This window comes from Magallana gigas, chromosome 10 (genome assembly GCF_963853765.1).
Source record: "Magallana gigas chromosome 10, xbMagGiga1.1, whole genome shotgun sequence".
NCBI classification, from domain to species: Eukaryota; Metazoa; Mollusca; class Bivalvia; order Ostreida; family Ostreidae; genus Magallana; species Magallana gigas.
Window position 1 is genome coordinate 20,431,704 of NC_088862.1, and position 18,365 is coordinate 20,450,068.

Below are 18,365 nucleotides of genomic sequence, written 5' to 3' on the forward strand. Positions count from 1 at the left end.
TTACTAATTTTGCGAACGCCATTTTCTTTTGCAGTCTCATCGACTCCTCTTTTTACTGTTGAACAAACACGGGGAGAGGATCTCCAGATACGGAAACTTCAGACCAGTACAGGACAACAGCTGTCGACTGATCGAGGCCAACTTCTAGAATAAAAGACAAACATTGTAAATTCACCGCCCTTAAAAGAGAAGGAATAAGGACGGATTTAGAAAATAAAATCAGATGATTTTGTGACAGGTTTTACTTATAAAGTGCCAAACATAGATGAATCTATAGCACCTAATATCAGGGACCCTCATTTATTTCAACACTCTGTATTAGATACTCTATGATATACATTAAACAATGGTGCAACTGTTCAAGATTTGTTATGATTGCTCATGTTTTTCTTTTCTCAATTTTTTTTTATATATAGATGCAACTAATTACCTGGAACCGTTGAACTCTCTCAGTATTCGTAGATTTAAGAATGCCAAATCCTTTCTTTATTTTATATTTGTTTTTTACAAATAAAATATTTTCATTGTTATTTTCATTTTTCTGTACTTCTGATGCATGCATTGAAAGATTCGTTTCTAATACATTCGAGTTGTCTTTCCTCTTACTAACTCCGATATTTAAAAAATCGAGGAAATACGAGGTATAAGAAAATATAAAACATTGTATACTAATATCATCGGAACAACCTATTTTCTATTGTACACAAAAATAAATATTTTCATATATTCACAATTTATATCTTTTTCAATTGAATTCTTTTGTAAGTAATCAAATAATATGAACCAAAATGGTTAATCTATACCATTGTTTCTGTTGTACTCAGGAAAACTATCTTTTATATAATCATTTTCAATAATTTATTGTTCGTGTACGCTGAAATTCAAATTGTTATTAGCTTAAAAATACTTGACTTCTAGAGAATTTTGTAAAAGTCTTCTCAAAGGTATGTTGAAAGGATCCTTGTTTACCGATCGCGATGTTGCACGAATGCACGTGGCTTCCTCTCCCTAAAATGCCAAGCACATTATTCCAAACTTCAATCTGATGTCTAAAGAATTAAAAATCAGCAGATGCGATTTGTATAATATTATTATCATCAAAAAAGAACCTCAGTCTACATAAAAGCAAATATCAAAACCGAGAATGATTTTAAACAAACTCGATGAACATTAATCACTATCTTGTATAATTATAATTATATAGGCACACTAGTACATTTTCGTTCAACCAATTTTACCATTGATACAAAATGTAAAATTGTTGTCTAACATGTCGATGTAAAATAAGAAACTTTAAAGGTATATATTGCGTTTGAAATGAAAAGAAAATGGGTGAATAAGGCGTGTAAACTGCCTATATGAGGATAGATAAGATACCATAAAATTGAAACATGAACAAATTTCATAATTTCTTTATAAATTATTGAAAACAATGTATATTTACCATAACATCGATTTATAACCTTTAATTATGTTAAATATTTGGAACAGGTTGATTTAAACTGACGTATGTGTGTCAAAACCTCCAAATAGTGTCATTTTTAGAACTTCAATGCCTTTTCTTTTATAGAGTGGGCTAGCTAGACTCCATATTTTTTTCATAGTCTTTATAAGGTTTATAGGAAATCAAACCGATTTCAATCAACAAAAACCTGAAGAGATGACCCACTATAGTTTAAAAATGTCATTTTGTATCCCAACAATTGAACGTTTTAGAGAAATACTACAAGTCCGTAAATTCGTGGTTGAAGTTGCATTTAGCATTCAACAATGAAACTTGTTGTGACTGAAATTGCTACGTGGGGTTAGAGCACCAGACATTTGGTAACATTATAGAGCTAGGGTTTTTAGGTTGTGGGTTCGATACCACCAAAACTTTAGAATTTATTCCTTTTTCTTATCTTTTTTATTAAAATATTCAAAACTGAATATTGCTTATTTGTTAGAAATTGTGCTTTTGTAAACTTGTAATATAACATCATCTAGTATATTTAGTTAGAAAAAAAATAATTTCAAATTGTTTTTACGACAAAACCAAAATGGGCATTTGCGCTATCTTGTTCCCCCATATTCTTTAAAAGAAAGAAATGTTTGCGTTTTTCAATTAAGCTATGTACAAAAGTTATAAACTTTCTGCAAATTATACAATTAAAATCAAACGTAGACTTTCAATTAATACAATATCTGCTGTTTAATGGTTGTAACTACAATCGGACATTTATCAATTAAGGTTTTTTTCCAGCTCAAAAGAAAAATTATGCAGTCAATAGAAAGAGTATGCCCAAAAGGAAAGCTGTATTAGACGCTGCAAGGTGAAATGATCGCTAGATGTATGGAAATGTGATACAGTCGAGGCTGTCCAAGGAAACCGTAAATTGCCATCACTTCTAAATGAGGAGCGATTAATACGTTAATCGAATTCTATTATTTTCTTTAACACGACGGGTGTAATAATCAGAGCGACAGGTTCACTATTGTTTGTTCTTTGTGTTAGAAAAGCGCTATCAGACTATTATGCATATACACAGATGCTTATCATCCAAAAATTGTGATTCGAATTCCTTAATTATTTTGTTAGCTTTAACATCATCATCAATGTTGTGATAAGTTCCCATATAAATAATTTTTTAAAAAACCCGAAGATCTAAACGGACGTCGGTTGGGGTACATGCAGAAATTCTTGCATGTTAATGGCAAGTCACATGAATTACACAATTAATGGTTAAAGAAAAAATAATCATGTCATTATAGTAAATGGATTATTTAATATGTAAGGAACGAAGCTTTAAGTTTGCTTTAACTGCCTTTCCAATATTTTTTTTATCACATTTATCTGTTTTGGAAATAGAAGGACATAAACTTCAAGTTTTTCACTCAAAGCAAGAAAAAACCCTTGGGTGATTGACATCTATAATTATTATAAGGGGCCCGCTCTGCGGGGGCTCTATAGTGATCAGTCTGTCCGTCCGTCCATCCGTCATTTCGTCAATCTTCTTCCGAGATTTTTAGTCCGAAGCATATCTCCTCTCCCCTTGGCACAATCTGGCTCATACTTCACCCACAGAAGAACCATGTTTCTAGGTCTATGCTTAAGGTCATAGCAGAATTATATGAAAATTTTTGTCCGAAGCCTAGTATACTATCTTCTCTCCCCTAGGTCCAATCTGGCTCACAGAGTGCCAATGTTCAAAGCTTGATGTTTGTAGGTCAAGTGCCAAGGTCTTTGTTTTTGGATTTGTGAGTGTGTGTGTGTGTGTGGGGGGGGGGGGGGGGGTGTTCGTTTTCATAAAATGAACTATGGTATGATAACTGTAAGAAAGTGTAATTCATTGAAACAAAATTCAGGGCCAAAATTTAATGAATACAATATATGCTACTCATTGTATTTATTTTCCGATTTCCAAAATAAAAACCTGCTAGCATCAAGAATGTTTATACTTCTTTCAGTTCATACGAAATGTGGTAAAACTGATCGTCTATCAATTCATATATAGCTAACATATTTAAAGTTAAGCGTAATAGAAATTGTTGTTACCATAACTAGAGCAAACGTTCTTAATCATACTGTTCAGAAAATGTCAGGTTTATGAAAACAGGAAAGATTTTATGTACCTACATGTACATTTGTATTAAAATTTAGGACATTTAGATTAAAAGTTGTTATTTCAGTAATACCATATTTAATGAAAGTCTTATGATTTTCATCAGGTGACATTTTCTTTAACGAACAAGAATCAGAATTATCATGTTAGCTTGGGTTTCCCGATCAAAATAAGTTGAAGGTGGAATATGATTTATTGGTAACTAAGGACAATGCTCCCAGTACTGGGGCAGTTCCACCGGAAATGAAAAGGTCAGAGCCACCATTAAACCTACTACAGAACTGGAACTATATAATTTCGCTATAAACCGTATTGCAAGGTTTTTCAACTTTATATCATTTCTAAGATATCATCATTCCTAAAATTAAATAACTGCCTGAGTACACAGACTATACTGAAATTTCGTAAGTAATACTGAAAAATATTTGACATTCAAGTGCCATTCTGTTTGCTTTGCTTTTTAAAAGAGCCCACTTAAAACAAATGAATAAATGATACAAGACCATTTAATTCCTGATATTAACAAAATTAACTTGGCACCTGTGTTTAAGATTATTTTTATTGTCAATACGATTAATTAATTCCAATAACTTTGTTTCACCAGATAAAATAAAAAGTGCTCTTACAGTTTTGAAATTTTGAAAATACACCATTGACAATAGATTTTCTCCACCGAATCTATTCAAAGAAAGTTCCTATTCGATATTTTTGGAAGATGTTAACCTTTTAAACTTTCAAGTAAAATTGACTTCTTAACCAGTTTGTCTCTCTTTAACTTTGTTACATTAAGAGAGTTTGATGGTTGTGAGCCTTTTACATGTGGACTATATTAATCTCCTTTAGAAGGAGAGCTTTGTATAAACTGAAGATATATATGAAAATATAAACAGCTAAAATATTTGGAATATTTCTTTACTTAATATTAGTTTATGGTGTGATAAATTAGATAATAATAAAATGGGTAGAACTGAAAGGTTCATATCTAAGTTATCCTAAGAAGGTTTATAAAATTTCCAGGAAATTCTTAAGTTTTCCTCATATTCATATTTGAACTTATAACTTTGTCCCAGGCAAATCCTGTTTTGTCTGCCCAAATGCTCTGACCCTCTCCCCCCCCCCCTCCACCCCTCTCATCTTCTCGAATCTTGATTCCATTTTTTTTTTCAGGGTGTTATTGTTAACACCCCTTTTGATTACATGTATTTGTTGTATGTAATGCGCACATAACCATTGTCAAACGATGTGTAAGAGTGGGTTTGTGTTCTTGCCCTTTTCGTTTTATTGATCAATAGATGTGCTTTTCTGCATCTACGCTGTATGTAATTTCTTCTAAAAGTATGACCAGATAGCATATGGATTAGGTTATATAATAAATGAGAGCTGAAATTGATTTCGTGCTTCATTTCACAAAAATATGTACAGATTTTTCAAACGAAGAATTTTGAATAAGAAATGACACTTATCTCAAACAATCATCTCTCAGTGTTAAGTTGAAGAAATATCCAAATCTCAATTTTGAAAAAAAAGTAAATAAACACTATTTTTGAAAAGTAATTAAGAGCAATATAAAAGTCCTCCATTCATAAAAAATGGACTGTTTTATAGCATGTTTTGTTTTACCTATTCATATCTTTGAAGTGACGTCACGTGGTAAAAGTAATCATTGGTAATTACACTTAGGAACACCAAATCTATCACCAAACAAATGATGTAATATCTAACAAATATGCGTTACAATCTCGTATTATCTCGTCTGATAATTCAAATTACTTAAATTTAATGACGTCAACAAAGTTTTAATACAAAACTTCCAATGAAACTCGAACAACAATATTTTATTTTTCATCAAGATGACTAGACGTATAGATGACAGATTTTATTGTATGAGGAATAAACATCTAACTGTTGATTAGCTTGTTTAAAAACGTGCTGCAATTAAGTCATGATTACAGATACTCGTGTTGAGATTGGTGCAGACAGAGAATCTGCACCAAAGTACCCAAGGAATTAAATTCTGATAAAAACAAAACAACCATTGAACAGCTTGTTCGAATAATATTATCTTTGAAATGACATCATGGAAATTGTGTTATCTTGCGGGGCGCAAAATTATTGACAATTAAACACGCAGGTGTATCAGTAATCCTTTTATTTTAAAATATACTTAATGAAGCAATCAGGTGAAAAAAATATCATACCGAGTTTTTACAAACAAACAACAAAATTTTAAAAAACCGATTTATAAAGGAAGCTGGGTACCCCTCATCTTTACTTGAAGATTATAAAAATGATTTTTTTTTTATACATGTATAATCCTGCCATTTTATCTAGTAAAGTAAAATTCAATATGTTTTAACTTTAAAGTTTGAACTTTTTCGCTTTATCTTTATACTAAGCTCTTCTTCGTAAGGAAATTCATATAGTCCAAAACTTACCACGGCCATCTAGCCCCCTTAAGGCTGTAACTGTCACTTTACTGTTCATACCCTTTATGGAAAGCTCGGTAAAATAAGGCATTACGTTAATCTGTATGTTCTGTTGGGGTTTTAGACTTCATTGATAAAAAAAAATATATTCCTGTAAATATGCCAACTTTTGACAAAAGCCCTAAAGGATATTAAGAAAAGCAAAAACTTGCATTTTTAAGGCTTTTTCCCAAAACTGGCATTCAGTCAATGAAATCTCTACAGAAATGTGGCAGTGTAATCATCAATCTTGATATACATCCATTCATAGAAATTCTTAATCTTTAAGGCCAAGCTATTACAAAGTTATGTGGGTGCAATTTTATTCGTTTCTAAGTATTAATCGATTAAAGGATCTAAATAGTACTGTTACCGTCTTGATATCCACTCCATGCAAGACAAACTTAGTAATCACTTTCTACGTATTATTTTTCGCCGTATATGGGAATCGTCAAAATTAACTCTGATGCCGGTTTGCCTGTAGCGTATATTATTATAATATGATACATTAAGGTACTAATTATTGTTTGAGATATTGTTATTATCGCTGACCAAGTTTCTAGCGCCTTGAGGAGTGTGAAGACGATTGAAAACATGACTTCTAGTAGAAAGAACCCGTCAAGGATTCTTTTATGAAAAAGAAACGTGCTTAAAACAACTTTTTAAAACGATGCTATGGGGTTTAAAAACAATTGAAACCTTGTCATACACAGAAATTCAATACTATATCATGTTAGTTATTAATATATGTCTGAAATATTACGTCAATTCAAACTCTTTTCTTGAAAGAACTGTCCTCAACTATCAATAGAATAAAGGTTGGCAATTTTTGATGGCTTCGAACTAGATAATAGTTTAAATACAGTATCACAGCCATGGACTAGATGCAAAAATGGCTACAGGGGGCAGCACTTGAATGTCAGTATTTTGATACACCGGTAATTATGGAAGATTACACCATTGCTAGCCCGACAAAGACTTCAAAGGAAGGTATTCACTGACTTGGTAGAGATAGGATGTGGCGGGTGACCATTTTGTTCGTCTGTTGTTATTTTGTGGACGGGAGGAGATACTGCGTTTTGTCCGGGTCTCTCCCACGCTTGGTTCGGAGTGTTCCGGAATGTGCCGTCCTCTGCGAGTTTCTTTCTCCATGTCGTGATTTTACCTTTTGTAAAAACAAAGACTTTATGTACTGCGTAACGTATACGAAGTTTCAACACAACGCATGCGCAAACCAATCTTCAATGATGCAATCCGTGAATTTTTCAAAGGTAAAGTAATGGGTTACAGTAAAACATCATGTACAAATTGAAAGCAATTAAGTGTTTGAAAATGTATAGAAGGGGAAAATATTAAATTGTTGAGAGTTATGATCGAAATTGGAAGTGCATTTCTTTCATACTTTGTTATTTAAAAAAAATGTCATGCAGATTTCATAACTAAAATTGTATGACGGCATCCAGTGTTGATAAGAGCTATTATTGATGATTTATGAAACGATAGACCGATGAACTTAATTAGCATTCAGCTTACGTTAAACAAAACATGGACTAGTTGTTTTCTGAGCTGCCGAGTGTTGTTTGCCCTATGGTTACTCTGTTTTAAATGCTGATATGTTCCTGAACATCTTTTCATTTTAATTTCAATATAAAAAAAGTAACTTGATAAGATAATGACACATCTTGGAGTAACATGCAAATGTGATGCTGCATACTGATATATTATATTATGAATTAGCTATAGGCAAAATCGCTTTTCTTCTTTATTTTGAATAATGCTTTTTACTGTTTCTTAAATTGGGTTTAAATATGTGACTAATTTTGATTATAAATCATTATTAATAGATTAATTCAAATGTAGGTGTCATACCAAAAAATGTTATTTAATAGACTAGTGTAAGTAGACTAACATCATTCATGAACTTAGGAATAATGATAAATCAGAACAGTAAACGTTTTCAATATTAAAAGGCGATAACACGAGAAAAAGATAGACAACACAGAACAAGAGCCACTCTATAAGATAATAAATTAATCAAAAAGCGAAGATACAGAAGATACATCAGACCATGACTTTTATTCATAACACCGTTGTTGTTTCATCCTCTATCTAACATGTCTGTCTTAATGTTCAGATGCTGTCAACCAACGTATCGATACAACCACCGACTTTCACTTCAAAGCCCTCCGAGACAATGCCGTTGACGTCATATTCAACCCAGGAGACCACACTGACACCTGTATTAAATGACGTCACGGGTTCTCCGTCTTGTGAACATCATCCGGAACTTTGTCAGAAATAATTGGAATGAAGAGACGTCACTAACATTCAAACATATCAAATAACAATTTGAAAGTATAAATGCCTTATAAACTGTTTACCTGTTTGTAGTTCATATGATTTACTGAAGAAATAAAGCAATGCCATATATTTATCTCTTAGAGCGTGTTTAAATAATAGGGATCCCTGGGTCGATTAAAACAGATCATTTATTGTCCTAACCAAAAAAAGGGAGAAAAATATGCATGCCATTTTCGTAACTTAGAATTTCTTATTACAATACGCATTTCAGAACAAAAATGTTATCTCACAACAAATGATGTTTAGCAATGTATTCATCACTATCTAATAATTAAAAAAAACATGCTCATTTGTAATGTCTGTCGAGAAAGTAATAATCATTGTCATTTTTTCTTCTACGACTTCAGTGACTGCAACGGAAGTAAAAAATATTGTGGTGACGTAAAGTACCAATATTCTATGCAGAGTTGTCGTTCATTACTCCCTCGGACACCTATGCAAAGTGCCCACGTCAAAATTTTTGGCGGGAATTTAAAAAAAATGTATTCAAAAGATTCATTCAAATTTTATAAAAAAAACCCATTATACTCATTCAAAGTATAAATATCTACATTTGATGACAAACATTAGAGCAGATATGAATCAAGGTGTAGGTTTTCCGTATTCACGGTAGAGCTACGGTTTCTACATATTATCATCATAGGGGTTTATATTATTATTGATAATAAATAAATTACTTGTAGTTATCATACTTAAGGTATACGTTTACTCAGATTGAAAAAAAAATTCCACTGATGATAATGAAAAACCATCTATTGTTTGTTAAAGACCCATCATGGTATTGCTCTTTTTCACTTTCAAAAAAGTAGCTTAATGACCTACTTTTTGAGATAATGGCCGTTGAGTATTTTTTGAAAATTTAAGAAAAGTCCCTTAAAAATTTAGACTATGATTGAAATTTTCTTAATTGTGAAATCAATACAAATTGCTTAACTTTTTAAAAATGAAATACAGTAAATGTATGGCAGTGACACTAAACAGACACAAAGCATTAAGTTTTCATTCACAATTATTATGAATATTCCAGTCCGAATTTCCTCTACCAGTTTTCCAATTCCTACCCTTTTTTGATTCAATTTTACAAAAAACTGAATGATGATAATACTAAAACATTTATAGCATTAAACTAAGTATTTTGACCTTACTCTGCAGGCATAAAACTTAAATGAGGTCAATGATCAAAATTTTGAGATATGGTGTCTTTTATCGTTTTTAAGCACTTTTCAATATTTTTGTTGTGCGTGCCATTCGAATATCTAAACGAAAAAGTGAGATAAAACCTACAAACAATATGCAAAATTGTGTTGACTATCAAATAAAATCTTAACTTTAAATATTACAGAACTACCAAAAATATTTCAGTGAAAAACAAAATCTGAAAATTTTAGTCCGAATTTCCTCTGTTTTGCTAAAAGTCCCCAAATTTGTTTGAGCCTAATTCCATAATAAAGTAAAAATATCGAATGGTTTGTCAATAATAATTCATTTCATAAGTACTTTTAATGTTTAGAACAAATTTTACGCATGGCATTGAACTTTATAACAATCCGAATTTGAGAACTCAAACCCTGAGTAAACAACGTCCTTAATGATATATTATTATTTTTTACATAGTATTGGTCCTTTTGTTTCTTAAAATGTCCAGAAAAAATAAGCTTTCAATGGCTTAATTTAAACTCCTCTACGACATAGATCAACACCCACCATTGTGACATGAATATTGCATGCACATTCAATTAACAAGGCAACAACGGGACTCAGAGAAAGAATGACGTGTCATTAAGTTCAATAAGTATAGAACATGCAAAATTCAGGGTCACACATAATTCTATATCATTTTTTGAACGGCAAAAATGTTTCAACTTGAAATGTCACAAAATTTCAAAAATAAAATACAAAAAGCAAAGTGTTAACAAGATGTTTATAAGGTAAATACAATCTGCGGAACAAAGTATCCGTTATTTAAGGGTTCTCTAAACACTAAGCGCCATTTCAAGGACATTTGACAGAGCCCAAAGGAGCGTCCAGCGGAAACACATTCATTTGTCTTGATGAAAGACGGCACTCGATGTTCGGATAAATGTGTAACTTTTTTCTAGTAATGGACTCCGGAGTATAATAAAGGAAACGCGCTAAGGGTCGACTCTGATTTACGGGATACGTCACTTCCGGTTTGGCTTTGCTTCCAAGATTTGTAATGGTGTTAGGATGGTACATTCTTCTACAAAATAATGTTGTATTCTTTCGCCAACTGTTTTATTTTTTACAAGGCTAAGGTGCCACTTCTAATTCCCTTGCAGATTTAATTATTCATTTGACCAGGGGGAATGTATTTAAATAAAAACAAGATACATTTTAGATATATATTTAGAAATCATGGTTTAGTCAGACTTGTTTGTAAAAAAAAAATGCACTTTTCTTTTATTAATATCAGAATGCTCTGTAATACAAATTCAAATCATTTAGTTTATGTCATACATTTTTTAATAGTAAAACATCAGGTCCAGTATGCACCGGCGTTTTAACATTAACATTACAAAATGGCAGCATTAATGCAATAAAACCCATGAACTAAAACAAAAGTATGAGTTAAGAATCTAATTCAGAAGAATATGATTCATCAACTTTCTATCTTTAAATGTAGCTTAGAAACTAAATGTTTGTTAAACCTATTTTTTAGTTACATTATTACGTGACAACAGCTCATATACATAACAGCTCATATACATGTTAGGTTTTAGAGATATAATAACCTTGATATTAAATATAGTACTAAAATTAACAGCAATTCATAAAATTTACATGACTGAGTGTATTCAATTCGGAGAAATGACACAATAGCTTCTGGTTTGGTCTCAATTGGGTTTAGTTTAACATGAAGTGTGAAAGAAAATATAGAATTTCTTTCTTTTTTCTTTTTACAATGACAACACAGGATAAATCTCTTGTCATTTTTTTAACTGAAATATGACTGAAAAGGTAATTAATATATCAAATAAATATCATTCAGTCACTTTTCAAGGTTTTCTTGTCAGTAAACTGTAAGTTGACTGAATGACGTAGTATTGCGTTCACCTTATAATGGCCAGATACAATTTCTCCTAACTTTTATTTTATAAATATTTTAATCTACCTGTATACTTATTATTTGGTAAATAATTTCAGTGAATAGTTCAAAGTTAAAATGACATGTACGGACTTTTTAGCAACTTCTCCCCCTAACCCTAATATTTAATATTTATACGTTAAATATATTAACGAAAGCGAAAATGTTAACTCTGAACTATTCACTGAAATTAATTACCAATTTATAAGTATACAAATCATTGTATATATTAAAACATTTTAAAAATTTACTTATTTTGCATTTAAACGGTTAAATCTTGGTAATTTCGTCAACAGAAAATTTACTGAAAATACAATCCTTTCATTTCATTGTGAAAAGGAAACCATTTTCCGTTTATAATGGGGGTTTCAAGTCTAAGAGCGACGAAGAGTTGCTTTTTATTGGAGTGCATTTTACTTAGTTAGTTAGAGTAGTAGGTTAAAGCCTAACTCCCTTGTGAGGTTTAAAAAGATTTGAAACAAAGCCAAGATTTTAGATAAAGTTGATAATGATCTAATCCATCATTAATGTGTATAAATATTAATTTTTGGGTTTTTTGAAACTTAGAAGTTTACTGTTGCATTAAGGTCATATACACCCATTAACCGTTTAGAAACCAAATTGCTGCATAATAATTATACAAAACTATAACAGGATTGATACACTTACAAGGGTGCATTTGAAACTTTCAATGTGAGTATCCGGGTATAAACCAATTATGATGTCACAAAGGACAAATGTCACATAGTTATAGGGATCCTATCCTAAATATACAAAGTATTATTAACCAATAAAATTGAAGTCGTTCATCATGAAAACGATATATTGGTCGACAATTACACATTATATCAAACATCTGCTGGAAACTTGCTTAGCTATCAATAATATGAAAATACATAGGAAAATGGCCAATGGAAACGTTCTAATTCATTTGAATAATTAGAAAATTGGTACAATTATTTTGTTTAAATAAAATGCGGTTAATTATTGCTGATCCCAAGGCCACTTTGCTCATGTTAAACAAGAGTTTTGTTTGGAGATAAAAGAAGTTCTTGTGTTGTTTTATTAGAATATAAAATGGTTCAAAACCAAAACAAACAAAAAACATTGCAACGACGACCGACTTTTATTATATTGTTTAATTGTCTTCAATTTTGTTATCAAACTTAGATATTTTGCTTTGTAGTAATCTGTAATGACGCAGCATCCACTTATGATATATAGCTACACTCGTGGTCAGAATCCTGACCAATAATAAAATTATGCCGTCATTAACGTACAACAAGCCACCCATTTTTTATATCAAAATTATACATGATTTGATAATGATCAAAATCTACGTCCACCGTTGATATAAAAAAAACCGCAAAATAAGGCAATGCATTTAGTGGTTATATATATGTTTTTGCGTTTTACATTATACAGTACCGGTCAGACCCAACCTAACAGAAAGTAAAACCCAACTTAACCTTGGGTTTACTCTCTGGGTTTACTTCGGGTTTACTAGAGTGGATCCACAGTAAACCCAAAGTAAACACAGAGTGGACACAGAGAGTAAACCCGGTCAGAAGTATAACTCTGAAAGCAGACGCTAACTGTGTATTCGGAATGTACAAGGGGCAGGAATTACAGGCAGTAAGATGAAAATGATAAGATAAAATTCAGGTCTGCTTCACACTTCAAAGCATACTGTAAACCCCAAAAGCAATTCTCAAGTAAACCCCAAGTACACCCCGAGTGGGCCCATATTTTCAAAAAGTAAACCTGGAGTAAACCCAAAGTAAACCTGGGGTTTAGTTGGGGTTTACTCTGGTGTTAGGTTGGGTCTGATCGGTACTGTATCTGTTCAATAGTTGGTATGAATATTGACCATTAGTTGTATAAAGTAGAAATTGTGTCATTAATTGAAGGCTAGGTACTTTTAAATAAAATTATATTATAAAATCACTAGTGCAACTTCATTTCTTTAGTGGATACTATTAGAGACGAACAATGTGTTTTGTGACATGCAAATTCAATCATTGCTTACAATTTCAAGAGGACACATAAAACAAACATTTAACTCAAATAATATCAAAATCATCCGAATGTATAAAATGTATATATATTTCATATCATTAACTTAATTTTAAGGTTTTAATGAGGTTAAATCAGTGCCATGGGATTATAAGTACATTACATCCATTGCTTCATTTGAAGATAAAAGTTTCAATAGTAATTCATGACTTAAAAATCAACTGATAATAAACATAATAATAATTGGCATAGATGTACGTTGCAACTTTACAGCTATTTTGAGTTATCCGTCTACAAAAAACAAGATTCATCCACGGTGAAGGTTTAACTAAGTATACACCTCACTGACCCCTATAATATCTGTAACCACCTCAGATGACCCACAAAACCAGGGTCTGACCTTTAAAAGAGAGGGTCTGCTACATTGATAAGTACAAATCTGAAAATAACTGATAATATCCGAGGAATGAAATTTGCATTTAGGATGAGATCAAAACGATTTCCTAATTCTCTTTAATGGTCGATTCCTCGTTTGGCAGCATTGGCCCACGGCCATGACTGATAGTTTCCCACACTGGTCTTATCACTATAAATACCAGGCTCGCAAGCATCATACTCAGTCAAATAATTGGATCTCGGATACCGACGCTGATACGACGAGAGGGGAAAGTAACACAATAACCTGATAGTATTTTCCTTTGGACGAAATAAGGACCTTGCTGTCAAAACCAGATGAATTGAAAGGGACACTGACCAAGGGAAAAAAACTTAACAGCTTGAAAAGTCTACAGAGGAAGAACAGCTCAAGATTCAAGATAATCCATCGAATTTCAGACAAAAATGAAGATGTCTTGTATATCAAACATCATTTGCAGCGTACTTGCATTCTGTGTAAGCCAAATCGCCATGTTGCCAATCTCTAAGTTGTGTTATCTCACAGACATAACCACTGGACCTTCTCGGGTCATCACTTCTGGTGAGTGTGGAACTAAGTGTGGAACCAAGGCTGGGTGCTTAACATTCATTACCTGTGACCTAGCTTACTCCAAAACATGCACCATCTACAAGATTTCTTCCAAAGAAACGTGTGGCCAGGAAGGAGTCCTCTGCTCATATTTTGTACAGGTAATTAATTGGTTTTTTTCCTATATAATATTTGTTATGCATAATTTGTTGAAATTACAAAGCAAGACAGTGTTATTCATGCTATTGACCACATATTTTTCCATTGCAGAAAACAGTTCCTTCAGATTCCGACGAAATCTTGCAATCAGTTCAGTCTGAAAGTTTGATTGCATCACCGATAACCAAGACGACGACCACAATCCTTAAAACAATCACAACAACGTCCATAACGACATATCCGGTGACGTCATCAACTACTGACGAACAGACGGAAACAACCTCTCAAGAACCAACAACAGATGCTAGCGAAAACATTACTACTGCTACTTCTAAATCACCTTTTGAGAAAACCACTGGTGCTACCATCTTATCCCAAACGTTAGGTCTCAGTTCCCCATCTTCCTTGCAAAATGATTTCACCACGCCTGACGTTACACACACGACACCAATTGCTCAATCATCAACTAATGTAGAATCAACGACCGCAGAAAAGTCTTCCACAACAAATGGTTGCCCTGGACATATACCGGACGAATTATGCCAACGTACGTGAATAAATGACGTCAGGCCAGACGTCATTGAAACTTTTGCGTGACCACCAAGGCGATTCGTGTTTTGTCTGGTCCTTTGTTCTGTCGCAAAATTGAACAGTGGAAGATCATAATTTTTAAGTTGACTAAAGCTATGATCAGATATTGACGTTTCATCTAGACATTTTGCGAGGTCTAGGTTATTGCTGTTCACCGTCAATGGGCGATGATTCTTCGATAAGTTTAAGGTTAAGAATTCCAAGACATTACACCGTACAATGTTAAAAACCGACAGAACACTAAATTGTCTTAAATATTTAGTTTTGATTATTCAGATAGCAATTTAACTTGTCTAAATGCTAAAAACTGTTGATCTTTTCCATGTGACAACTTAGTAGATTTAGACGAAATATTCAACTACAAAAATTTAGTACAAATTGTTTATAAATTGTATTTGTGATTATTCTTGTTCTTGCCTCTCAAAGTACAGAACTGTAAAGACATCTTATGAAACTGTGATACATAGAGATTACATTGTTGTAGATAAGAGTTGTTTTAATAAAGAGTATTATATTTGTAATACGTGAACTTATTTGTATTTTCTTGAGAAGAAAAAAAAGCATATGTATAAGTAATGCAATTTTAAACAAGTACTGTCCTTATTGGTTGTTTGCTACTAGATCGACCGGTCTGTGCACATAGCAGGGATTTAAGGGGGCTGGGGGTGGCTGCCATTTTAGACAATATTGATCTCATTTAAAAGAAGAGCTCCATATAAAGATAATGGGAAGTTATGAAATTTTATATTAAAATATATGAAATTTTTCTTTATCAAATAGTAGTTGATAGCTTTAGAAATCGCATATTTAAAATACATATATGAAATTTTCAAATAAATCTGATGGTTTTATATTATATTATATTTTGACCCCCCAGCCTCCTTAAACGCATTTCACCCAAAACAGGTTATTAATTAGTTTTCAAAGAGATCGTGAAGTCTTACAGGGATAGAACCAGTGTGTTTTCTAAATACAAGCACATGTAAAAATAAACGCAAAAAGACCACCAGAAATGCAAACGTAAGTTTCATTTCACAACACTTTTTGATAAAGTGTAAGACTCATTTCAAACGTTCTCTACAAACTCTTTCGTCGGAAACGATTTGCAAACTCTCGTCATTTAATAAAAAAAACCCTGTATAACCTCATCTCCGAGTGTTGAAAGGTATGCTCTTAACTGTCCATTCTAATTTATAACATTATGCTAATAACTATTGTAACAGTAAATTTGACAAGGTATATCGTAGTACCCTCGTAGTATCCCAGCTAATCTTAAGGAAGGAGTCTTTTAATACTTCAAATATTAGGAATTTAGGAAAATTCATATATATGCATTTTAGAACACTCTCTTTCAATTACTTTTGCTTCAGCGAGGCTATAAACAATAAATTTTTTTAATTTAAATTGAATCTTTCGTGCTAAATTGTGATTTTGTCTCATTTAATCATTATTATTCGTTGATTATTCATTTACTCGTCTGCCATTTATTTTTCCCGAAAAATCAAACCTTAAGTTTATTGATAATATCTGTTACGTAATAATTTCATCTTTTACTTTTATTTCACGCAATATGAGCTGCAATTTTTATGCTGAATTTTTTTTCTCACAAAAATGTTATTTTCTAATAAAATGACAAAAGATATCATGATTTATTAATTTCCATAAGTCTTATTTTTGTTAGAAAAGCTGTTATGATGCCTTAATTGAAGAAAACTTGAATTATTGTCGTCCTGTACAAAAATTGAACTGCAACATATTCCTTAAAAGAGAAATCTTTCTTCTGACAAAAATAAATGATTTTTTAAAATCTTATTTTTCATAAAAGTGTAAGTTACATGCAGACTTAGCATTCTAGCAGGGTTTTGCAGCAAAATAAAATTCTAAGAAATACAGCTCATATTGCTTTCACTTTTTTCTTGCACTAAAAAATACGAAAGTAAAGAAGGTCTTAAAGACAATGGATGTTTCATCTGATATTTAATAATAATATTTATAATATGAAAGTCAATTCGCAACTTCATTAAATATAATAAGTTATTATCCTTAATTAATTGTCTCAATCTTATCAAAGTTTTACAGATTTCAAGATTTGTGATAATATTAAAATGTATATAAGAAAAATGTACACAAAACTAGCGAAAAGCTTACTAGTTAAATAAACGAATCTATATTTTCAACACGTTTTTGAGAGCAACTGAAGTTATTTAGATCAAGATTTTAAATTCAGTTATACTTGGAAAACACGAACTCGCTTGAACCACTGGCCAGATGTTAAAGTGGAATATGTTTTCAAGTAAACAAAAAAGCCCAGTCGATGCTCGTTCTGATAGAATAAGTAAAGAAAACAATGCATGTGATTACTGAGACTAGTATTGGATATAACCGGATGGGGTTGAATGTGTTAAAACATCAAATAACGTTTTAAAAAGTCATTGTTAAGGTCGTCCACTGCATTTTTCTCTAAAAACACAAAAAAACTCCTTATCTGTGTGTGCATATTTTGATGCAATCGTATTCAATCGGATTTCACGGGGGCAACCCTCTAATTAAATGTTGATACGTGTGATTTATCATTTTTGGGTGCAGTTGTTCCTCGACTAAGGCATTGTTCGTATGGTTTTGTGTATTCTTCGCCAGAAATCGAATTCTTTAAAGTTATGAAATATTATGATGGACAGATTTTTATAATGGGATCATTATGACCTCATCTCATTGTTATAATTGATATTAGTCCTCCCCCATTCCCTGTAATTAGTTATCATGGTAATAAGGTCAGAAAGAGCAGTTCTAACAATTTACACGCAATAAGGTAATCAACTAATGAGTTTTCATTTTATTTTAAATCGTGAATCCTTATGCACAGAATAACCTTGTGTTAGATTTTTCGCTTCATAACGCACTAGTATATAATGTTTATAAAATGAGATAACACTTATTAAAAATAATGAAAATGAGAAAGACACACCCCAAAACTCGACGCCCGTAGTTTTGTTTTACTACCATTTCAAGTTCGTATTTTACTATAACACGCAATCTGTTCATATATCGTTCTTAATTACTGTGTGACAAAGTACACTTGGCTTTTTTATTTTTCATACAAT

The 18,365-nt window shown here is 31.9% G+C and overlaps 1 protein-coding gene and 1 non-coding gene across 3 annotated transcripts in view; both read left to right on the forward strand.

The window, feature by feature from the left end:
• LOC105317122 (carbonic anhydrase 3) overlaps positions 1 to 712 on the forward strand; it is a 30,745-nt gene extending 30,033 nt beyond the window's left edge. The window contains exon 8 of one of the 2 annotated variants that reach the window (XM_011413668.4): positions 35 to 712. In XM_011413668.4, the coding sequence (XP_011411970.3) occupies positions 35 to 148 (114 nt within the window). In that variant the 3' untranslated portion in view covers positions 149 to 712. The remainder of the gene's footprint in view (positions 1 to 34) is intronic. The other variant, XM_066073107.1, reaches the window with a different exon arrangement.
• Positions 713 to 14,132: 13,420 nt separating this feature from the next.
• Positions 14,133 to 15,787, forward strand: LOC105317128 (uncharacterized). The gene is made up of 2 exons (XR_010710078.1): positions 14,133 to 14,675; positions 14,785 to 15,787. It is a non-coding gene; the product is annotated as an uncharacterized protein (transcript).
• Positions 15,788 to 18,365: the final 2,578 nt, after the last annotated feature.